Here is a 24,295-nt window from a genome sequence, read left to right as displayed (position 1 = left end):
AGAATGACGTGGGTAGCATGTTTTCTTGAGGTGTGGTCTTTTTCTACTTTTTCTCCTTTTATCAGGATTTCTTATTTATTTATTTATTTATTTATTTATTTATTTATTTATTTATTTTTAAGTTTATTTATTTTGAGAGAGAGGGCCCGTGTGGGGCTCTATCCTACAAACCTTGAGGTCATGACTTGAGCCTACTGAGCCATCTAGGAGTCCCCAGGGTTTCTTCTTTTTGTACAAAGCACTTAAAATCTTTTTGTCATGAACTGGTCACTGTAGGGTTGCTTTTTATTCCATAGTGAATGACCAAATCTTTCAGGAAGAAAAATTCCAAGACCTCTTGGCTGTCGCCTTTTTTTTTTTAATTTTTTGTTTGTTTTTTTGGCTTTTTTTTTTTTTTTTTTTTTAATCTACTGAATGCTTGAAACCTTTTCTTTTGGGAAAAGAGCTACTTTTCTGTCAGCAAGAGGGGCAAGAGGATGGTATTATCTGTCCCCACCTTGAGCATTCTCAAGGACACACCCTCCCAAGGTGTGACTGTGTCAGATACATGGTGGGGATCTAGTCACAGTAGTGGCATACTTACATGTGGGTTGTAGAGCTACTTGATGCCAGGTTTTTCTAATTCTTTGAATTAGATGTATATTAACTTATGTAAAATAGTTTTTACTCTTCATTTCTAGCTCTCGTGCTCATTCCCCCATGATAGCTGTAGGAAGTGATGACAGTAGTCCAAATGCAATGGCCAAGGTTCAGATTTTTGAATATAATGAAAACACCAGGTTAGTACTATTTGGTCTTAATTATTGTTCTTAATTGCATTTGATTTTTTAAAATGTTATTTCTTCATTCACTGAATTATGCATCATTCATTACGTATTTACTAATTTCCTAGGCTATGTCAAGTTCTGTGCCAGGCTACCATAATATAAAATTGAATGGTATAGAGGAAAAGGTGACTGATTTCATAATATGTACCATCTTGCAGAGAAAACAAACAAAAATAGTAAAAAATGGTGATGAATTTTATCAACTGGGAGAATCAGGATGTTAAGGGCTTACTACACCTTGGGAGAGGGGGCCAGGAAGGTTCACTCCAGACAAGACTTACAGGATGAGTGAAAAGTAAAGTGTTAAAGAGGGGAAAACATTCCAAATGGAGAAAACTACATGTGATCAGGTACATGAACAAGATAAAACCAGTATGTTTTTATTGTAGTTGAAATGTAATAGGCAAAAGGGAGTAGGTGAGAAATATGCAAGGCTTATATCTGTCCGACCTAGTGTTTTGTGTTTAGATTTTATGGGTGATATGAAGCCATTGAAAGAGTTTTAAGTTGGGGAATAATAGGGTTGGATGGTAGTTAAACTCTTCCATAGGTGTGAAAAGTATTTTAGAGGGCAACATGAGTGGATTCAGTGCTTGGGTGCTGTTATAACAGTCCAGGTGGGAGATTATAGTGGCTTTGGCATAGAGTAGTGACAAATGGGGATGGAGAGAAGTGGACAGTGAGAATAATTTAAGAAATGGTATCAATAGAATCTGATGACTATATTTAGAAGGTGAAGAAAGGGGGATCTGTTGAGATGATTTTCAAGGTTCTGGCTTAATAATTCAATGGGTGGTATGTGATTTCTTAAAATAAGGACATCTGGAAGCAGGACACATTTGGGTAGAGTATAGCAGCATGTGAAGTAAAATCTATTTTGGGTCATGTTGAGATACCTGCAGTACTTCTGAGAGCTGTAAGCTGTGTGTCAGAGGTGTTCTCAGATCTTGTAGGAGAAAAGAGCACCCATCAGTTGATCAGGTAGGCTTCACATGTGCTAGGTAACAAGCACATGGGTCTAGGAGTCAGATGCTGGGTAGGGCCAGAAGTGGAGGAGAAGAAAGAACTACAGTTGTCCCCCTTATCCACAGGGGATACGTTCTAAGACCCTTAGTAGCTGCCTAAAACCTCTAATAGTACCAAATTCTGTGTCATCTGTGTTTTTTTTCTATACATACATACTTACGATAAAGTTTATAAGTTAGAGTATTAGATTAACAATAGCTAGTGATAAAATAGAAGAATTATAACAATACACTGTAATAAAAGTTATGTGATTGCAGCCTCTCTCTTCAAATATCTTTTTGTGCTGTATTCACTTCCTGTGACCATGAGAGACGATAAAATGCGTATGTGATGAGATGAGATAAAATGCCTACGTGAGTGATGTAGGCATGCTGACCTGACGGTAAATTCGGGGCATCATCTTCTGGATGTAAATTTGATTGTGGGTAACAAACCGTGGATAGCGAGACTGTGGCTGGTAGTGGGACCAGTATATTTTAATTCCTGTGGGCTCTGCATTTCAGAATGTTACTAGGAGTTTTGAGGGGTTCTTACTCCAGCCCTCTACTTCCCAGATTCTTGATTTCTTCAGAGAGACTGTTTACAATAGTGCTGTCCAGTAGAACTTGCTGCACTGATGCAAATGCCCCGTACTTGTGCTAGCTAATGCAGTGGTCACCAGCCACATGCCACTGTTGAAGCTTGAATGTGGCTACTATAGCTGAAGAACTGCATTTGTTCATTTTTATTAATTTAAATTTTTTTTTTAATTTTTTTTTTCAACGTTTATTTATTTTTGGGACAGAGAGAGACAGAGCATGAACGGGGGAGGGGCAGAGAGAGAGGGAGACACAGAATCGGAAACAGGCTCCAGGCTCTGAGCCATCAGCCCAGAGCCTGACGTGGGGCTCGAACTCACGGACCGTGAGATCGTGACCTGGCTGAAGTCGGACGCTTAACCGACTGCGCCACCCAGGCGCCCCTATTAATTTAAATTTAAATAGGCACATGTGGCTAGTGACTGGAGTATTGGCCAGCACAGTTCTAGAATATAGGAACCTTCCTTTAGAACTTTTTGAGGCTTTCATAGCCTTTTAAGCTATTAAAGCTATGAACCACATCACTAGCACTTCTTAAAAGAGGCTTTATGAAGAGTTAATACTGTTAAAGTGATTTCTTTCAACCTTAGCTGAACAGAATGAATTTGGAGGCATAAATCTAAAACTTTGAATGTGGGACCATTTCTAAAACGTAGGAGAATGAAACTACTTCATAAATAATATTTGAGTAAAGGGATAAATAACTTGCAAGTTAATTCTGAAAGAATATACAGGGCAGATAGAAAGTACCTAAAACTTAAAAGAATTCAGTGATAAAGATAATCCAAAGTTGTGTATAAGTCTCTTAGCAGAATAAATCTAGATTAGGGGCTGGATTCCCTGTATTTGCTCCTGTAACAAGGAGCCTGGCAGTGGAACAGTTCTGGGGTTAAGTGGCTCACTTGGTGCAGTGATGACATCAGAGTTTTTGGTATTTTCCTTAGTCATCCTTAGTGTGTTGGTGACAGCTCCCTCTTAGGATCACAAGAGCATTTCCAGGTTTCACATGCAGATACAAAGAAGGGCATTGGCTTTTATGTATCTTTTTGTATGAGGGAGAGAAGAAAAAGTTTTCTCGAAGCACCTTAGCAAGCTTTTTCATTGGGTCCCACTGACCAGAATTGGGTCACTTACTGTGCTTTAGCTGCAAGGGAGTAGACAGCAAGTGCCAGGCATTTTCTGCATTTAGAATGGCCAGGAAGTGGCACTGGGAAGGTAACTGTGTCTGTGTGTGAGTGTATGTGGGATTGACTTAGGAAGTTACCAGACCTTTTAAGATCAGCCATTTTGGGGATGGTCCTTGTCTGTTTCTTTGAAGTAAGAGTTGTTCAAAGTTGTTATACAGATTGAACATGTTACGTGGAGGCTATGTGATAGTGGAGTATGTAGCATCCAATTATGAATACCTAACTGAGCTTTCTGTAAGTAATAGTAATAGTAGTAACAAATAGAAAACATTTGTCAAATTTACCAGTATTGGATATATTTATTTCTATTGGTGAATGAAAATATTAAGACAGACCTAGTCTAGATAATAGTACAAGTGCCTATATTTATACAGGTTATATGGAATTTTCACATACATTATGAAATTTGAATTCTAACAATCACCTTATGAGGAGGGTAGGTAGCTTTTATATTATCACCATTTTATGAATGAAGAAACTGATCAACAAAGTAAAATGACTTGTCTAGGATCCAACACAGGAGTTATGACCAGACAGTAGAAGCAGCAAGGGTGTGGATTAGATTACTCAGGATGATTATGTAGGGGAAGACGAGGTCAAGGAGCCTTGAGGCATGTGCTAGCTTGGAGACATTTGGGGAAAATGTTGGCATGAAAAGAAGGCCAAGCATAGATTTGTTGGGAACACCAGTATATTAGAGGAGGGTAGTGAAAAGGTAAGAGAGGTACCTCTCTCTAACTCCCTCTGTTATATACAGGGTTATGTGCTTCATTTCTGTCCCTGATATTGAACTTACAATGGAGAAAAACATAATAGAAAATTTTTATCTGTTGTCTCCTTCATTATCTTCTCCGTTTGCACATGTAGAAATAGAATTGTAAGGATAAACAGATTTCAGTATAGTGCCCTTTATTACCACTAGAAGAACTCAGTTCCTCCTGTTATCAAATTCATTTTCCCATTTATACTCAAATACTTAGGAAATTCAATTACCCTTTTCTTGAAAATAGATATTAATGGCTAATAAATCAGCATCTCATCCTTTTTTTTTTTTTTTTTAAGTTTATTTATTTTGAGAGAGAGAGAATGTGGGCAAGCAGGGGAGGGGCAGAGAGAGAGGAGAAATAATCCTAAGCAGGCTTCTCATTATCCGTGCAGAGCCCAATGTGGGGCTCAGTCTCACGAACTGCGAGATCATGACCTGAGCTGAGATTAAGAGTCCGCAAGTTAACTGACTGAGCCACCCAGGTGCCCCAGCATCTCATTCTAATTAGTTTTGTTAAACTGTTCTAAGCTAAACTTACAAAATCAAAGAACAAAACCTGGGGGCTTTATATTAATTTTCCAGGGCTGCCATAATAAATCACTACAAACAAAACAATTTGTTCTCACAGTTCTCGAGGCCAGAAATCTAAAGTCAAAGTGTGGTCAGCACCATGCTGCTTCCACAATTCTTCCTTGTCTCTTAAGGCTTCTAGTGGCTTCAGGAGGTCCTTGGTGTCTGGCTGCATAATTCCAATCTCTCCCTGTTTTCACATGGCTTTCTTCTCTGGATCTCCTTTTCTGTCTTTTATAAGGATGGTCCAGGATGATCTTGTCCTGAGATCCTTAGTTGTATACACAAAGACCCTTTTTCTAAATTAGGTCACATTCAGTTTCTGGGGGTTAGGCCTTGGTCATACTATATATATATACTGCAGAGGTAAACACTGTTTCATTGTGAACAATGTAAAAAATGTGTGGATTTTTAAAAATTTTAATTTCTGAAAATTTTAACATAAATTGTTTTTTTATTAGGAAATATGCAAAAGCTGAAACCCTCATGACAGTCACAGATCCTGTCCATGATATTGCCTTTGCTCCAAACTTGGGAAGGTCTTTCCACATTCTAGCCATAGCAACCAAAGATGTGAGAATTTTTACATTAAAGCCTGTGAGGTGAGGTTTTGAAGCAATTACTAATTTAAAAATGCTCTTAACTCATGATTATTTTCATTTGTGGAAGAGAATGAAGAGGCAACTGTGATCTGAAGAATGGATTCTTCAATGAACATTGTATATATAAATATATGAGTTTTGGGGATGGGGAATTGAATAAAGATAGGAGATTTATGTTTTCTTAATTGCATTTTGTTTAGGCTACTATGATGAATTGGATCCTCTGAATATAATTGGTACTGTGTAAATGTTTGAACAAATGCGAGGTGTCAGGTAACTTAGGGACAATTAAATTAGCTCAGACATTCTTGTGAATGTCTTTATTCAGGCTTTAATTTTGGAATTGTGAATTTCAGTTCCTTTTTTTCTTCCTTCCCCCCTTCTATTCTTCCCTTCCTACTGCTTTCCTTTTAAAATTAATTGTTATGTATTTTATTCCTCAACTGTGTTTGGGTGAATAAAGCCTCTTTTGTTGTTCCTTTCTTCCATGAAATAATCACTGGATAATTTTTATGTGGTAGGATTGTGCCAGGTGCTGGAGAATCAAATGAAAGTGACATGGCCCAGCTCTCAATGAGTTAAGGTGGGGGAGTATGGGAGGGAACGTGGTAGTTTTAGACATGAACATAATTATAAAATAATATGGTAAGTGTATGTATTTTTTTTTATTTAGAACAATGTGTGTAAAATCTTTTCTCAGCATTTCTCAGGAAAATCTTTTTATTAATAGGAAAGAACTTACCTCCTCTGGTGGACCAACAAAATTTGAAATCCATATAGTGGCTCAGTTTGATAATCATAATTCCCAGGTCTGGCGAGTGAGTTGGAATATAACAGGAACAGTGTTAGCATCTTCAGGAGATGATGGCTGTGTAAGATTATGGAAAGGTAAGGTTTTAATGAAAGGATTGTTGCTCTATGTTGCTACTTAAGAATTTTCATTTAGAAATGTAAACTCGGAAATATTTTGGAAAAAATGATCTTTCTACAGTTATTTTCAAATTAATGTCTTATATTTGTGTTATTTTGAACCTCCATCAGTTTACCTAGTTCATGGCAGTTAATGACACTTGAATTGTTTTTTAAGTTTCCATGTGGATCTCCTTTTAAAACTAAAAGTAATTGTAACAGAATATGCAGTATCTCCAAAAGGTACCGTTTGCTATGTGTGTAACTTGTGTGACTGCTCTACAAACACAGGATAGGGGTATAGACATCTCTTATTAAATAATTGCTCTAGCTAACCAGTCCTTAATAGGAGAAAATCCAGTATCACCTCCACTTCTTCTCTGCAGCTCTCGAAAGTTCAAGAATCTTCTGGCCACTGATTCTGAAAGTTTCTTGTAAATGGCATGCTGAGTGAGAATTCGGTCTAGTAACTCGATGCTAGCTGTGGTTGCTGTAGCATGGTCTACATTTTTCCATGGACGTTTATCTACTGGGTGGAGGTGTCCTTGGTCCTTGTCCCACTCTAGTCAGTGGCATCCCATATAACCTATAGCTTAGCTCATGTACCCTGAGTAGTTACTGTTTCTCAAAATGCAATTTGGCTGAGTCTCCCATGGTCAGTTTTAGGCTGTGGCAGAACCAGCCCAGACCTCCCTTTCCTCAGTATCATTTGCTGTCAAGGGCTTTGCTTCTCTTTCTTGCTCCTGGTCTTTAGTCAGGAACACTGACTTCACTCCAGCAGGATCCCTAACTTGGGTTTCCTGGGCTAAGGGTCTCCAGTGACCTATTTTGTGTTAGAAGAATTAGGCCATGTTGGGTTAGCCACTCAAACCCCAAAGGGGTCCGTCTCTGAGGACATTAAGTACCCACATGACTTACACTTGCATAACCAAGAAGACAGCTCCATAACCCTACATATACAAGTAATCGAAATTCATTATCATGAAATGAAGAATTTATTTTGATATTAAAGTTAATGTGGTAGCTTAGAGAATTGTCTCTGTTAATATTTGTCTTGAAAGGAAATGGTAGAAACTTTGTTTTTTAAATTAGTAATTTTTCTAAAACTTTAAAAAATAATTGGTAAAATTGAGATACGTATTTCATTTAAAAAATGTCTTAAACATTTATCTTGAGAGATATGTAGTCCTGTTTTGTTTTTTTTCATTGTAGTTTAAGAATTTGAACACAGATTTGTGTCCTTGAACAAAGCTATTAGCCATGTTAATGTATTTGACCATTTTCCTTTCAGCTAATTATATGGACAATTGGAAGTGTACTGGTATTTTGAAAGGTAATGGGAGCCCTGTCACTGGGAATTCTCAGCAGGGAAACTCAAATCCTTCCCTAGGTTCAAATATCCCAAATCTTCAAAATTCATTAAATGGATCTTCTTCTGGCAGGTAGGCTGTTTTTGTGGGAAAACTAGAAATTATCTCCTTTTTAAAATCATTCTGATAGCCAGACTAAAGGTGTGTAATTTCATGGATTTTAAGATTGAATAAAGAAATTCATACACAATTATAATACTAGAAACAATTCACTTTGTTAGCTCTGTATTTAGCTTACATAGTCATAATATTTATTAGGTAGATTGTTAAGCCATTAAACAAACTAAATTATATTCTGAAATTTAGTGGTCCGTCAGAAATGTTTATAACTTAAAGATTTTACTTTGCTTCTCAAGTAAGATGAAGAGCAAATCTGGGATAATGCTGAGGATTTTAGTCCTAGATGAGCATTGGTATGTTAGTGGTAGTAGTGTAGCCTTTGAATTAGGTCAAGCTGAAATTTTCAATAAAATACATTAAGCCTTTGTAGATGAGAGTGAGTTAAATGTGTTTTGTGGGTGTTGGGTGTGTGTGTGGGTGTGTTTAAACCTTTAATGGATTGTAAGAGAAAATGGTAAATTGTGATTTCTTGATTTTTAGAATTTTTCATATATTTTAGATTCTTGTTTATCTTGACAAACAGTGTGATCTGAAGAGTCATCCTTTGTTTTCATATTCAGATTTCAAATATGTGAATTTTTAAGATCAGCTTATTTTAATATGCCTTTGTGAATAATTTGGAATACGATTCAGGAAACTTCAAAGCATGGTCCTTATTAACAAACTGTCCTGTGGTTATTCTGTTGTCATCTTAGAATTCTATTTAAAATTTCTTCAACTATTTTTATAATGTTAAATTTTTATTTAAAAAGTCCTGTTTGATTCTGAGATTTAAGTATTTGCATGTAAACAATTTCAGGTTACCACAGAAGAGATCAGATTATAAAAATGATTTCATGAAACAAAGGATACTACTGTTAATTAAAAAACAAAAATCTGATTTTTGATTGCTGCCTGTACTGTGTATATTCTTTTGTAAAGAGCTTTGAAGTTTTGATCTGTATTCTTATTGTGCCAATAACCGTGTGTGTTAGATCTGTGATGCATTTTCCCTTCTCCATTTGTATTATGTCCTTTAACAGAAAGCACAGCTGAGTACCAGCTAACTGGAGTAACTTTGCTGTTTTGCTGCTTGTTGCATGCACACAGGAATGGAAAGCGAGCTCCTTTTCCCCCTCCCCAGCGCCGTTTGACCTCTCCCAAGATACACCAGCAGCCTGCTTACTACTAAACGCAATCCAAAAGGCCTTTAAAAATACCGTGTATATCATTTTTTTTTTGTACTAGCCAGTTTATTGACACTATTTGAAACTTTTGAAATATAAATGGAGAGGCTTTTTGTTGAGACATTGTCACCAAAACAATTTTTTGAAATGTTCCCGAAACTAACATGGGTTTAAAATTAAAAGGATTGTTACTATCCTTGTAAGTAGTTGGGAGGAGGGAAAATACCACTTTATTCCATTTGGAGAATATAGGCTTATTTCTTTTGTTTTCTAAAACAGTGAAAATGATGAATTTTTATAATTTTAATTTGAAGATTGAATAAATATTTTTCATAAAGATTGTTTTGAGTGCTAATCTGTTTATTACCTTTTGTAGAATTGGCTTATACGTGATATTATTTAATACAACTCTGTCATTTCTTTGTAATATTTAAAAAATATTAGTAAAGGAGTGAGAGAAGTAGTAGTGAAATGAAAGTAATTTGACTGTACAGTTTGTGGCCAAATTAAACATATGGTATTGCTTCATTTATAATATGGTAGTAAAATGAAAACATCTTTGTAAGTTTTCAATTCATATTCACTAAAGAGCTAAATGTTTCTAATATGTGCTTGTATATTTTTTATGGTGTAATTCCATGGCTTAAGTTTTCCTTCAAGTCAAAATTTGGAAACATACTTAAGAGGAGCAGTTAAAAATTTGCTGAAATTGTGCATGCACATTAACCTCCACATTCCAAGCCTCAGGATTTTAATTTAGTTGGCTGCTTCATTTAGTTCATATTCTTTAGAACTTTGACCTTGATGACAAAGCTATAAGTCTTTGTTTGCTAATGTGCTTAAGTATTACGGGTAAGTTATAAAATGGCAGAAGAATAACAATAGGACATATTCTTTGAGCTCTTTTACTTATCAAAATTTTGTACTATTTAAAGTTTTTGCAGAAAAGCAGCTAAGTGTTTTCAAAGATTGTATTTCTTCAGAAGTATATTGCAATAGCTGGCCATACTTTGTGAAAGTATATTTGGATTGGTTCTCAGTGTCCTGTATGCACTACAAAACATGTGCCTGCTGCTACTACAAACGAAGCATTGCTTAAAATAAAAAGCTTATTAGATTTGTAAATTTCCAGGATCGCATCAAATATGTTTCTGAAAGATTAGAAAATGTTTTAAATTATAAAATGTCTTTTTTTGTAACATTCATACTGATAATTTTTTTTAACATTTTAAGTTTAACAGATTGTATTTCTTTCTTTCAAGTTTCTATACTTGCTTAAGCAAGCTTGATTTGAGTAAGGGTCTTGATTTTTGCGATTATGTTCTGTTAGTTTTGGCATGAATATACTAAAGCTTTTTTTTTCCAGCATGTGTTTTCTCCTCTTTGGTTCTCTTTGTATTTACTACTTTTCTCTTTTTCTTCTGTTTTTTTTTTCTTTTTTTTTTTTTCTGTTGTTTTTGTTTTGTTTTGGTGTTTTGTTCCTGTCTTCATTGTTTCAGGTATTTCTTTCCCCCTCTGGATTCCCCACGGGCTGGATCGAGATGGTCCAGTTATGCCCAGCTCCTTCCTCCTCCTCCTCCTCCTCTGGTAGAGCACTCTTGCGATGCTGACACTGCCAACCTCCAGTATCCTCACCCTCGCAGACGATCTCTCTCTCGGCCTCTTAATCCCTTACCTGAGAATGAAGGGGTTTAAAACACTGATTTAACACTTAAAGGCCTTATTCAAGTGCTTGTAAATGCTTTCATTCCTGGCTGCTTTTTGTTTTTCTTCATTTTCTTTCAGAAGATTTTTCTAAGTTAGGGTCCGTCTTGCATGTATTACAACCAGAACACAGTGTTTGGAACCTAAATGTGTTTGTGCTTCTGCATCAAAGGAACATTTGCCTCACTGGTTGATAACCTTTGATGAAATGCGATAAGTACAAGTAACGTGAACTATGAGATTTACAGTAGCTGATTTCACTTTCAAAGTGCCTATTCGTTTTATCTTGAACTGTTATGGTGTTAATTTTCTTATGGTTTGTCATTCTGGTTAATGTGAAAGCATATCATAGAGTTCACTTTGCCTTTGAGACATATTAAGAAATGTTTTAAAATTTACAGGCTAATGTTGGATCTGACTAGTTTGTAAAATAAATCATTCCTGTGTATAAAGCAGCAAAACATAATAATGGACTCTGGTTTTTTTTTTTTTTTTTTTGAAAGGAAATTGCCTTTTACTACTTGGAATTACTGTTTAAAGCTTTTGTAATTATTTTCCAAGTAGATTATTTAATAAAATATATTTTAAAAGATATGAATCTGTTGCCTTATGAAAACAGAATGAACAGCTGGCCCTTGAACAACATGGGTTTGAACTGCACTCATCCACTTATACATAGATTTTTTTCAGTAAATGCAGCATGGTACTGTAAATGAAGTTTCTCTTCCTTATGATTTTCTTAATAGCATTTTTTTTCTCTAGCTTACTTTACATGTATAACATACAAAATAGGTGGTAATTGACTGCTTATGTTACTGATAAAGCTTCTAGTCAACAGTAGGCTATTAAGTAGTCCAAGGTTAGAGTCAGATTTTTGACTGTGGGCACATTGGCACCATCTAACCCCTGCGTTGTTTAAGGGTCAACTATATTCTATTTGTTAGACGGTAAAGCTTATATCTCCTTATACAATGTTGAAAAAAAAATCCAAACAATCAAAAAATTGGAGGTAAGCATGACATTTATTTAAAAAGGTAGGAAGTTAGTATGTAGACTAACACCTAAAACTGACAGATGTTGACTTCCAATCTAATTGCACATTATTTTATTTTATTTTTTTATTATTATTTTTTTCAATATATGAAATTTATTGTCAAACTGGTTTCCATACAACACCCAGTGCTCATTCCAAAAGGTGCCCTCCTCAATACCCATCACCCACCCTCCCCTCCTTCCCACCCCCCATCAACCCTCAGTTCTCAGTTTTTAAGAGTCTCTTATGTTTTGGCTCTCTCCCACTCTAACCTCCTTTTTTTTTTTTTTTTCCCTTCCCCTCCCCCATGGGTTTCTGTTAAGTTTCTCAGGATCCACCTAAGAGTGAAAACATATGGTATCTGTCTTTCTCTGTATGGCTTATTTCACTTAGCATCACACTCTCCAGTTCCATCCACGTTGCTACAAAGGGCCATATTTCGTTCTTTCTCATTGCCATGTAGTACTCCATTGTGTATATAAACCACAATTTCTTTATCCATTCATCACTTGATGGACATTTAGGCTCTTTCCATAATTTGGCTATTGTTGAGAGTGCTGCTATAAACATTGGGGTACAAGTGCCCCTATGCATCAGTACTCCTGTATCCCTTGGGTAAATTCCTAGCAGTGCTATTGCTGGGTCATAGGGTAGGTCTATTTTTAATTTTTTGAGGAACCTCCACACTGCTTTCCAGAGCAGCTGCACCAATTTGCATTCCCACCAACAGTGCAAGAGGGTTCCCGTTTCTCCACATCCTCTCCAGCATCCATAGTCTCCTGATTTGTTCATTTTGGCCACTCTGACTGGCGTGAGGTGATATCTGAGTGTGGTTTTGATTTGTATTTCCCTGATGAGGAGCGACGTTGAGCACCTTTTCATGTGCCTGTTGGCCATCCGGATGTCTTCTTTAGAGAAGTGTCTATTCATGTTTTCTGCCCATTTCTTCACTGGGTTATTTGTTTTTCAGGTGTGGAGTTTGGTGAGCTCTTTATAGATTTTGGATACTAGTCCTTTGTCCAATATGTCATTTGCAAATATCTTTTCCCATTCTGTTGGTTGCCTTTTAGTTTTGTTGGTTGTTTCCTTTGCTGTAATTGCACGTTATTTTAATGCTACTTTTAAAATTTGAAATCAGAAAGTACTTGACAATAATTATGGTAAAATGATTAAAACTATAGAACTAGTAATGTTTGTTTTGGTTCAGTTTTCTCAAGAATTACCAAGTATTTAAGTCTCTTTAGTACTTGAGAAGAATGTAATTTGAAAAGTATTTCATATGTGTCTCAATCACATATGTAATTGTTAAAATCATATAATTTATAACCTAATTTTCAAAGGCATCTTTCCTATGAGTAGCCTCATACATTTGATGCTTCTTAACCTGCAAAGGATAAAGAACTGATAAGAGATTAATTTTAACTTAAGGAACATTTGAACTTTCTTGTGACTAATCATTAAAATCTTTTGTCTGTCAAGTTAGCATTTTAGCATTCCAATGTATGAAGAAAAGTCTTTTCTAAATCTCAGAGGTCTTCTGTTAAAGGACTTGTTTTAGACTTGTTGGTTTGTTTAGGTTCAAAGCAAGGGGTCTCACTTAAGACTGAATCTAGCTCAGAATTAATAATCGACACCTTTGAGATTTTAATCATTGTAGAGGTGCTTAGGGTTAGAATGGGATAATGAAGTGAGATTATCCAATTTAGTGAATATTGAACATCTTCTGTGTGCAAGATACTGTGCTATAAAACACTGGGGTATGTAAAAAATAGAGAAGGTATTTACAGAATTTACAGAAGGTAGTGAGGATTCAGTTTCATTATAAATGTTGAAACACAAAGTGATTTATTTGAGCTGGCCAGGTTTGGAAGCAATGTGGGATTTCAACAGATGGGGTAGTTGAAGCAGAGGAGGGTAGGATTTCCAAGGTGATGGCCCAGAGATGAAAGATGACAGGGCTGTGTTCGGGCAACAGGATATTAGTCTGATGTAAGGTTTATTTGGGGGAGCTGGTGGGAGATTAATCTAGAATCAAACTTTGTGGTAACATTGTAGGCGGCTTCGGATATCCGTGGCTGAGGTTTGTCACTTAAAGCAGTTGGTAAAGGGGATCTATGGGAGATGACTGCCTTTTCTTAACTGGGTAGATGTCACGTCTCATTCCCTGGGAGGCATTCATCTCTAGCCCGGGACTTCTGCAAGCTCTACCCAATGTCTAAGAAGATTTGAAATTTACTGGGAGTTTTATGCCTCCTTTTCAGTTGGCAAGTAAGGTTGGATAACACTAATGTTTTTTGAGTACTTCCATGTGCCAGTGCTCTTCCAGATACTTTATGTGAATTTATTAATCCTTAGAACAAACCTCTGAGGGAAGTGCTCTAATTATCCCCATTTTACAGGTGAAGAAATAGGCAGATTAGAGCTATTTGCCCAAGGCTGCACAGCTAGGAAGTGAGAGCCAGGATGAGATTTAGGTTATCTGGCATAAGTGTGTTCTCTCTCTTGCTTGCAGATACTTTGGATTACAGATCCTTGTCACTAGAGTCTCACTAGGTTGCTGGGTGTTGGGAGAGCTTGATCGCTTGATTTTTATGGAGGAAAAGGACATTTATGGAGTTGGGTACAAGGGGTGTAGGGTAAATGAATAGACATACATTCCAATAGTTCACCTCCAGTTATGTGATCATGGTGTAGACAGTTCAGCTACTTTGTGAAACAAGGATGGCTCATTACACACTCAAGTAGCATCCTTTCAGCTCTAAAGCTAATAGGTTTATTTTTCAGGATTCAGAAAATTTCCTCCACTTATCTTTGTTCATTGAGTGTGGACAAGGGTAGAATAGGGGTAATTACAGTTTGGAAATGCCAAGGCTTGAAGGTTTCAAGAAAAATGCCAGGAGAATTGCAGAGACATCAATTGAGTTTGACAGGAGGCTAGTTCTGATAAAATAAGTATGGGATAAATGACATTAAGGTGTGAAAGTGGAGGCAGTTTAAAGGTGGGAGAGACAGAATGGTCTTAAGGTGATAAAACACAATCCAGCAACAGGTGAGTTGGTTTTGGTTTTGGTTTTGGTTTTGGGTGGAGAGGGGCAGCATTTCTAAAGGTAGAAAGGAACCGGTAGAGAAGGTATACGGGAATGTTAGTTGAGCAGTATTTTAGAGGACGTAGAAAAGTAAAGTGATCAAAGAAACGTGTCATTCCCCAACAGGCTAAAATTAGGAGTAAGGATTGTTAAAACTCAATTTTGTGTTTTTCATTCTCTACTCCCAAGTGTGCTGGTGCATCTTAAACATTAACTGTTGCATGAATGAAGTTAAAGAGTTAGCTTTGGAAAAGCAGGACTCTTTCTTAGACTATGGAAGAAATTTTGAGGTAAAGGAAAGTGAAAGGCATGAAATTGAATTACCTCTATGGGTTCAGTAAAGTGGTAGTTAAAGCACTGGGCTAAGCAGAAGTCAGTGTGGCCCTAAGGAGAACAGGAAAACGTGGGAATTAGGGAGGAATTTTATCTCCCCTCTTTCCACTCCGGACCATCCTTACTAACCCTCTTTGGCGATTAGATGTAGCGAACTATCGTGAAGCTTGGATCCTGAGACATGATTTCGTAATGAAGCTTTATTGCAGTGTATAACATAAGGCAAATCACGACACATTTCAGCGTCTGCCAAGCAGTGATAGAAAAGATCTGCATCTGATCTTGTAAAGACCAAAAGTGACAACAGTACTGAACTCAAGGTAGTATTAGCTAATTTGTTCACCAGAAATACTGCTTTGAGTGTAAGGTGAGTGATGGTGTTTTGGGGTCCCAGACTCCATACGGTAAGCTTTTTTTTCCCCCCAAGTTGGCCAAGGCTTTCATCGCGTTGCTTTCGCTTCAGCTATAGCGGGAAGGACTTGCGCGGGGCGGTGAGCCTTTCGCAACACTCCACTCCTCCGGACCTGTGGCGCGCGGCAGCCTCGCTTCAAATTCAGGGACTAGTTGTACTCGTCCAATCACCGGCCTCTTGCTCGCCCCGTCCCTTCTCGCCGTCCAATCCTAGGCCGGCTCTGAGTCCCCGCCCCGTGGCTCGTGCCGCGAACGGACGTAAACCTGAGGGCGCGCTGTACGGCCAGTCCGGGCGGCCTCGGGTGCGGGGGATATGCGCAGGCGCATTTGCAGTGCCACCGTGACGTCCCCTCCCTCTGGACCTTTCCGGCCAACTCTCGGCTCCCGACCCTGGAGTCGCGGGCTTGGTGAGGAGGGGTCCACTGTGTCTTGACTGTGGTTTGGCAGGCGGCAGGTGAATCCACCTTCGGCAGGCATTTTGGTTGCCGAGCTGATAGGGCACTGTCGGTTGGGCCGGGGTAGGGCGCGGGGCTCAGGCTCCGGGCCCGGGACTACGGGGCGCTGGCAGGAGCCCGGCGGTCCTGTTCCGTCGGCCCCTTTGCATTCAACCCCGCCGCCACGCTGAATTCTGCTCAGTGAGTTTAATTGGGCGCCTCTGAGAGATTTGCCTTGAAAGAAACGGGTTTTGATTTTGGGGATCACATCTTTGTGTTCCCCACCTTCCACATGGTGACTTCCAGGCACCAATGCGCTTTGCTCTGGAGTTTCTTGTTGGAAAGTGCCTTGACTGGAGTGTTTGCTTCGTGTGTGTCGTGACCGGCGACTCTGTTTCTCCTTTTCATCCAAGACTGACCCACGAAGTAACGTTGTTAAGTAAATGTAGAGGTGTCCGCCAGTGTCACCCGATTTTCACATTTTGTTTTGGTTTCTGCTAGGCCGCGTTCACATTTATTCCCAGTACCTTTCCTACATTCCTTGATCTGATTTCTGTATGAAGAAAAAAAAAAACATGAAAGGAGACAATGTTTAATATCCCTATACTTTTGATGTCTCTTAATTTCAGAGTCTGTTTAGTAAAACATGAGGTCCTTTTCAAGGCAGTCGTTTGGAGGACAGCTGTTTTTATGAAAGTATCTCCGTTTGCTGTTGCCATTTTGAGGTCATTCGACTGGAGTTTTTACTGTTCCAAAAATCAAAATTTTTCACCGAATTTCAGTTTTGTGATCAAAGTTTACGGTAAGCTTTGAAAAGTAGTATATTAAATGCATACCTGATTACAGATTGTTTCTTAGAACACCAAGAAAAAATGATGAATGTTAGGGAAGCTTGACAGCATATGGTTTTGAATGTTTAAATTATACGTGTAGACTTCCAATTAATGATTTACGTAAATGAATTTTTATGTACCCAGAAATGTAATTAAAGCAATTAAATATTAGTAAACTGAAATGTGAAACTCAAATGTGAAATTCCTGCTTTAAGGAAATAGCAAGAGAAATCCCAAAGATAGCTGCATAGTTAAGATATAGTAAAAGGAAAGGTAATGTTATGTTGTGTTCACTTTTAGGTGATGGAAGAGGGGTGGGTAATGCAATATAGAGGGAATTTAGGGAATTTTTCCTTCTGGGAAAATTTAGGCGTGTAGTATGTCCATGGATGTTTAGAACAGGTGTAATCCTTTCTGGAAACGAGAGACTAGATATTAGATTACATCTCAGGGAATCTTCCCCTGGCTTGTATTACCACTGGTCCCATAGCAAAGCTGTATCCCAGCACTTAACACTGTCATAATTAATAAGGATCATAGTTGATCATAATTGATAGGAACTGTCAGCTCCCTGAGGGGAGCAGCTTCATTTTTGCATTCCCAGTGATAAGTAGAGTGTGTTTCATTGTTTGCATTTGATAATGATTGTTGCATGAATGATCTTTGCTTAATATCTGAATTTTGTTGGATTTGACTCTAAATAAGGATAAATCCTCAAAGAATTTGGTATATATTTTAATGTGGTTTACATATGTGTAAATGAATGAATAACTTAGTGATTACAAGGTTGGATGTGGGGAGGCTACTTGGAAGACTTGTGCAATAGTTTAGATTAAAAGGTGATAGGTGGCAGATGTTGGGAATATAGAAGTGGATCTTAGCTCCAGAGATCTATTTGGAGTTAGAAATCTATTTGGAGTTAGAAGCATTGGAGTTTTATAACTAATTGAGAGAACAAGAATAGGGATAACATAGGTAAAATTAAAGATAATAGGAAGAGTGGGTGGAGGAAAGGTAATGAGTTTGGTTTTATATTTGTTAACTTTGCAGCACTTAAGAGCCAGTTAGGAGTAAAGTAGATGTCAAAGAGCTATTTGGAAATAGGAGTTTAGAGCTCAGGATAGAGAGGTCTGGGCTGAAGGTGATTTCAAAATGAGGAAGATGACATTAGTGCAGAGGAAAAGATTACTCTGGGGCAGACTTGCCTGGCTGTGAATCCTCTGATCCTACTTGTGCTTTGTGGCCTGGAAAATTCTCATAATTCCCTTTCTTGGCTTCAGTTTTTTCAGTAGTAGGAATAATGACTATGTTGCAGATTTGATGCAGGGATTAGAGAAATGTATATAAAGTAGTTGGTGCATTATCTGGTAATAGAGTAGACACTGTATGTCAGCTAGGTAGCTAGGGGGTATAGATTATTTCTTTCAACTCATTTTTTGTTCCAGTTCATATTCCTAACTCTGTATAAGTTACTGAGTATATATGGGTGAATGAGATTGACGTGTCCCTAAGAAACTGATATCCTAAAATCAAAGATGTTATCAGTCATTCATTCATTTCATAAATATGTGCTAGGCATTATTATAGGTGTTAGGTAAGAGTGATGGACAGATAGGCAAGGTTCATGTCTCAGGGAAAAATATTTTTAGTGGGGGAAGAAAAATACAAAAATAGTGATGAGTGCTGGAAGAAGTTAAAACAATTGTGAGAGACTGTGGGGCTACACTTGATTAATGATGAGGGATCACTTCTCTTACAATGGGACATTTAAATTAAGGTGAATGTTAGGAAGGAGCTAGCTTGTGCAAAGATCTAGCAGAGTATTCTAGGCCCTAAGGCAGGGATGAGCTTGGGTGTTACAGCAACAGAGACACCAGTATGTGGTGAATGAGCCTCAGGACTGGAGGGTGGGGTGGCTCCCTGAAAATTTCGATAGGGGTGTGGTACCTGGTTTGTATTTAATGGTCCCTTTGGTTGCCGTGTGGAGACTTAGCTGTAGGGTGGCAAGAATAGAAGTGTGGAGACTGGTTGGGAGCCTTTTCAGTAGAGGAGAGTGTTGATAGCAGACACAGAAACATGTAGAAAGATATAGACCTGTTTTGCCCTCAGGAATGGGCTCCACCAGTGGATGTATTTTATTTGGCAGCGGTGTTTCTTACCGAATTGAAATGTGTTCAAGTGGGGTCTGTAACTTCTAGTTGACCTCCACTTGGAGTCCTATTGTCTGATAGTATTTGTGCCTAAAAGCATTTGAGTTTGAGTTCCCTACCTAAGGGTGTAAGATGTACATTGCATAACCTAAGCTCTGAGATTGGAATCCTGGGTATTCCTACCATGTAAGAAACAGAGAAAGATGTCAAGTGACATACAGAAGTTGTAATTTGGATTCTTCTAAGACACTTGGCTGTGAAGAGGAGGTGAGAAGGTGGTGGCAGGAAGTACTAACATGGGATGGTTTTGCACATGTGTATAGAAATCAAGAAAAGAAAATAGAAATACTGAAGAAAGGAAAATACTGGGGCATGATCTGTGAGAATGGTGCTTATATAATAGTTGGTGATAAATTTGCTATGAATTGACATAGTATGAAGACATTCGTTCATTCAGCAACTTTATTCAGGATCTACTCTAGGCAAGGCACTGCTTTAGATAGAAATTCAGTGGTAAAGTAGGCCAAGTCCTTGCCCTCATGGAGCTTACATTCTAATACGGAGAAAAAACAGTTAAACAGGTAAATTATATAGCATGCTGGATGGTGGTCAGCACCACAGAAAAAAGAAAGGAGGGCAAGACAATTGGCATTGATGAGGAAGATTGGTGAGGAAGACCAGGTAGGGTAAGTGGACTTTTACCCAAAGACTTGAAAGAAGTAAAGGAGCAAAATGTGAGGCCATCTAGGGTTTCATTGTGCTGGGTGGAGGTTAGAGCCAGGGCACAGGCCCTGAGGCTGGAGCCCTGGTGAGTTGTTGGGACAGCAGGAAGGTTGGGATGGTGAGGATGGAGTGAGCAAGGGAGAAGAGTGGTAGGAGATGAGATAAGATTATTCAGCCCCTTGTTAGCCATTATAAATATTGATTTTTAGTCTGAATGAGATGGGAAACCAGTGGAGGGTTTGAGTTAAGGAGTAACAGAATTTGACTTATTTTATATGGATAATTTTAGTGTGTGGGGAATAGACTAGGGGAGGAAGAGTGGAGGTGTGGAGATAGTTGGAAGGCTTTTGTATTATCTGGGCAGGAGGTGGTGGTGGCCTGACCAAGGTGGTAGCAGTGGAAGTATGAGAAATGATAGGTTCTGGTTAGGGATTTTTGCTTAGGGATTGCATTTAGGGTGGTGTGTGTGTGTGTGTGTGTGTGTGTGTGTGTGTGTGTGTGTTGGGGGCAGTGGTTAGTAATCCCTAAGATTTCTGATTTGAGCAACAGGAGAATGGAGTTGTAATTTTCTCTCTGGGGAAGCCTCAGAGCAGGCCTTCTTGAGGGGGCTGCAATGAGATGGAATCAAGATTCAGATTTAGGTGCCTTTAAGATATGTAAGTGAAAACTACTAGACAGTAGGTAGTTGCCTATCTGCGGTTCAGGGGAGAGGCCCGGCTGGAGATATAAATTTCATGTTGTATTTAAAACTTTGAAACTGAGGGCAATCACCCAGAGAGGTTGGGTAGGTGGAAGATATCTAGGAGCAAGCCCTGGAGACTTCACCGTGTGGAAGTCCGGGAGATAAGGAGGAATCAGCCAAGGAGAAGGAAAAGCAGCAGCTGGTTATGTTGGAGAGCCCAGACAGCTGTGTCTTGGAAGCCAGTGAAGAAAGTATTTCTATGAGGAAGGAGTACAATTCCATATTGGTAGGTCAAAGAAGACAGGACTGGAAATTGACCATGGGATTATTGGAGCTCGGTGGTAATGTTGACAAGCGTTTTGATGGAGTGAGCCAGTTTGCAGCGGGTTTAGGAAATGGCAAGGGTGAAATCGGATGCCAGTAATGATTCCTTTTGGAGGAGTATGTGGTAAAGGGAGCTGCAGGGGGACGATCAGGTATGAGGTAGGGGAAAGCTTTTTTAAAAGATGGGGAACTAACAACATGCTGGTGGTGGGAACTGACAGAGAATATTTGATGATGTTTAGGAGGAGCTTTTTTAAAACATGGGGATCTAACAGCATGCTGGTGGAAATCAACAGAATATTTGATGATGTTTAGGAGGCGGGCCAGTTGCTGGAGTGGTTGTCACTGCATTGGTGATAGGGGTGGGATCAAGTGCAGGTGGTGGAGAGGTGAGCTTCCAACAGGAGCATGGATATTTCACAGATAAATTTTATACCTCTCTAATGAGTTATGAATGTTTTCTACTTTATAGAGTAGTTAAGTTAGCCCATATCACCTAAAAGCTGTACTTTAATGTGTTTGTCATTGGCCCCAACACAGTCCATCGTTATCTTTATCTCACCAGTTGTGGTAGCTCTTTGAATATCCTTCCAGGCATTAAGCCCTCTGCCTTCCTCTGCCATAGGCTGCCAGGATCAGTCCTTCCCTGGGCTGCAGAATACATACCATACTTCCTAATACACCATTTAAGGCTTTCAGAGTCTGACTCCATGGTTTCATTCACCATGTTCTTTTCTACACCCATTCCCAAAACACATTGGAGCACTTGGCTATTGCTAACATACACTTAGAGTGGAATTTGGAGTCAGACCTGGGTTTGAATTTTACTAATTGTGCAACCTTGGGTAAATTTAGCTAATTTAGACTCATTGTGTTTTCTTCATTCATAAAATGGGATAAATGAGTTAAGGTAGTAGGTATGCAATAAATCTTAATTCTCTTTACCCATTGCTATTGTTTGTCATCTTTAAAAGCCCCCTCATCTCATACTTTGCCTATAAAAGTTCTGCTAATTCTTCAAGGTATAGGGCTAGTACTCTCGTTTATTGAGGCTTTCCTGATTTAATTTTTTACTGAATTCCTACACCCCTTACATGATAAATACTCTGAACCATTTTTGAGATTAAATCTCCTGAGTACTGTGATCAGGGTCAAGTAGAACCAGTGGCCAATGTTGGTTGAAGGCTCTCAGTAGTACAGATTCTGTGCTAGTGTTTTCGAGTTAGTTCTTTGTAGACCACTTTCACCATTTTTGCCTTGTCCATGTGCGAGGTATACTTTATTTAACATATTTTTATTTGAATGGACTCCCTTTTTTTTTTTAAAACATTTTTTTTTTAATTTTTTTTTTTCAACGTTTATTTATTTTTGGGACAGAGAGAGACAGAGCATGAACGGGGGAGGGGCAGAGAGAGAGGGAGACACAGAATCGGAAACAGGCTCCAGGCTCCGAGCCATCAGCCCAGAGCCTGATGCGGGGCTCGAACTCCCAGACCGTGAGATCGTGACCTGGCTGAAGTCGGACGCTTAACCGACTGCGCCACCCAGGCGCCCCTGAATGGACTCCCTTTTTAAACTAACATTTCCTCATCCTTGATAATAATCTCTGAAATCAGGGGCTAGATTTTGCTGGTTCAATTTTTTTCTGTTCCATTTTAGAATCAATACTTAACCAGTAGACATGTAAGTACTCCTGAAATCATCTGTATATTCCTGCAGGGTGTGTCTTCTTTGCTTCTTTACTAAATAAGTGTGGCAATTGATACTCCTTGTTATAGCAAATATGAGTAAATTAAGCTGTGTTATATTTTGTTACTATGTTAATTATAAAAAGATAGTTTGACATTTATAGTCTCAGCTAGGAAGTAGCAAAGTACTCTGAGAATTACTTTACCTCCAAATGCTTGCTGATCATATCTCTTCGTGGTGTTCCAAAAAAATGATTTTTTCCCTTAAGATTTATCAGTTTTCTAAGATTTATGAGACTTTTAGTCATTTCAAAAAGTTTTATAGTAGTATTTGATTTATAAAAATCTTTTATTATTGCAGTGAGATGGAAGATTTTCGAGGTATAGCTGAAGAGTCCTTTCCAAGCTTTTTAACCAATTCATTACTTGGTAATAGTGAGATTTTGGAAAATGTCACTCTTTCTTCAAATCTTGGCTTACCTGTCGCTGTTTCAACACTTGCTAGAAATAGATCCATGACTGATAACAGGTAAGAATTGTTTGAAAAGACGATTTTTTGTTAAGGTCTTAAACGCCTGTAATACATTGATACTTCTGTAAAAATGTCTCAGTCATGCTTGAGCTTTTGCTTTATGTATACTATATATACATAAATATATCACGTGTTTGTATCTATTATATATATTCATATATATATATAATTGTTACAAAAAATTTATTGTATGTTTCCCTAGACCATTGTGTTCATCACTAGTGGATGGGTGGATTTGGAACTGAGCACCAGGGACCTTTTGGTCTACTAATCCATTTTTCTGTTCATAGTGTTTTGGGTTTATATTAGTTCAACCTTACTGGTAGCTGGTAATTTGAGTTGTATCTCCATATGTGCTGTGTACAGTTCATCCATCTTGTATGATGTGTAAAGTTTGCCCATACTTAAATATCTTAACTACTTCCCTTAAACGTTTGGAAAGAAGCATTATCTTTACCTTTGGAATGAAGGGGTTGAGTTAACTCTCTAAAAACTTTAAGCTTTAAGATTTCGGTGACTCTTTTGTTTAGTACAGACAGACCTCATTGTTGATGCACAGATATTCAGAGCTTTTTATATGAGATGATGATTTTGAACACCAGAGGCCCTATTTGTTTTCATCCCCCCTCAGTTGGTTATAGTCATATAGCCCTATGTCATGGTGAATTTTAAATGTGCATAATTTAATTATTAACAAAACCTTTTGTGTGCGTATAGGTATTCTGATATCCAGGCATCTTATTTAGCAGAAAGGAGGTTTTCAGTTCCATCAGAGTCATCTCCCAGTAGCCAGAGTGAAGCTGAATCAAGAGAGAAGTTACACCTTAGCTTCCAGGATGATGAGTAAGTTCATACCTTCATTTTGTTTTTTCCGTCCTAAAAGCAGGTCTCATCCTGTGTAAAATGAAAGTGTGACTCTGTCTCTGAGTAAGTTTAAGAATCTTTAAGAGTTTTCTTTGTATAATTTTAATCACAAACATTTTTAGTCTTTCCAAACAACTTTTCTCATTCCAAAAGTAATATATGCTCATTAAAAAAAGTAGAAAATACAGAGAATTATAAGGAAGACAATAAGTCTATAATCTTACTAACTAGACTGTTTTCTGTGCACCTATACATATGTATATTAAATTGTTTCACACATACAGGATTAAACTGTACATACTATTTTTAATTTTTAAAAATTAATATGCTCTTGTTTCAATTATAATTAATGTATATATGTGTCCTGTTAATGGCTG

At 38.0% G+C, this 24,295-nt stretch overlaps 2 protein-coding genes across 3 annotated transcripts in view; both read left to right on the top strand.

Annotated features, from left to right (window-relative positions):
• SEH1L (SEH1 like nucleoporin) overlaps nt 1-11,291 on the top strand; it is a 33,947-nt gene extending 22,656 nt beyond the window's left edge. Inside the window, exons 5-9 of one of the 2 annotated variants that reach the window (XM_047090284.1) lie at nt 681-779; nt 5,416-5,556; nt 6,287-6,444; nt 7,757-7,907; nt 10,621-11,291. In XM_047090284.1, the coding sequence (XP_046946240.1) occupies nt 681-779; nt 5,416-5,556; nt 6,287-6,444; nt 7,757-7,907; nt 10,621-10,816 (745 nt within the window). In that variant the 3' untranslated portion in view covers nt 10,817-11,291. Of the gene's footprint in view, nt 1-680; nt 780-5,415; nt 5,557-6,286; nt 6,445-7,756; nt 7,908-8,977 lie in introns of both variants that reach the window. The other variant, XM_047090283.1, reaches the window with a different exon arrangement.
• A 5,210-nt stretch (nt 11,292-16,501) lies between these two features.
• The window catches only part of CEP192 (centrosomal protein 192), a 133,218-nt gene continuing 125,424 nt past the window's right edge, over nt 16,502-24,295 (top strand). The window contains exons 1-3 of the mRNA XM_047090282.1: nt 16,502-16,924; nt 22,884-23,051; nt 23,772-23,897. Of these exons, the coding sequence (XP_046946238.1) occupies nt 22,888-23,051; nt 23,772-23,897 (290 nt within the window). The 5' untranslated portion in view covers nt 16,502-16,924; nt 22,884-22,887. The remainder of the gene's footprint in view (nt 16,925-22,883; nt 23,052-23,771; nt 23,898-24,295) is intronic.

This window comes from Lynx rufus, unplaced genomic scaffold (assembly GCF_022079265.1).
Source record: "Lynx rufus isolate CCGP_SWC_20201006 ecotype Redwood Valley unplaced genomic scaffold, mLynRuf1.p SCAF_29, whole genome shotgun sequence".
Lineage (NCBI taxonomy): Eukaryota > Metazoa > Chordata > Mammalia > Carnivora > Felidae > Lynx > Lynx rufus.
The sequence above is the reverse complement of the archived record's forward strand: the minus strand, read 5'-3'. Positions and strand labels throughout refer to the sequence as shown.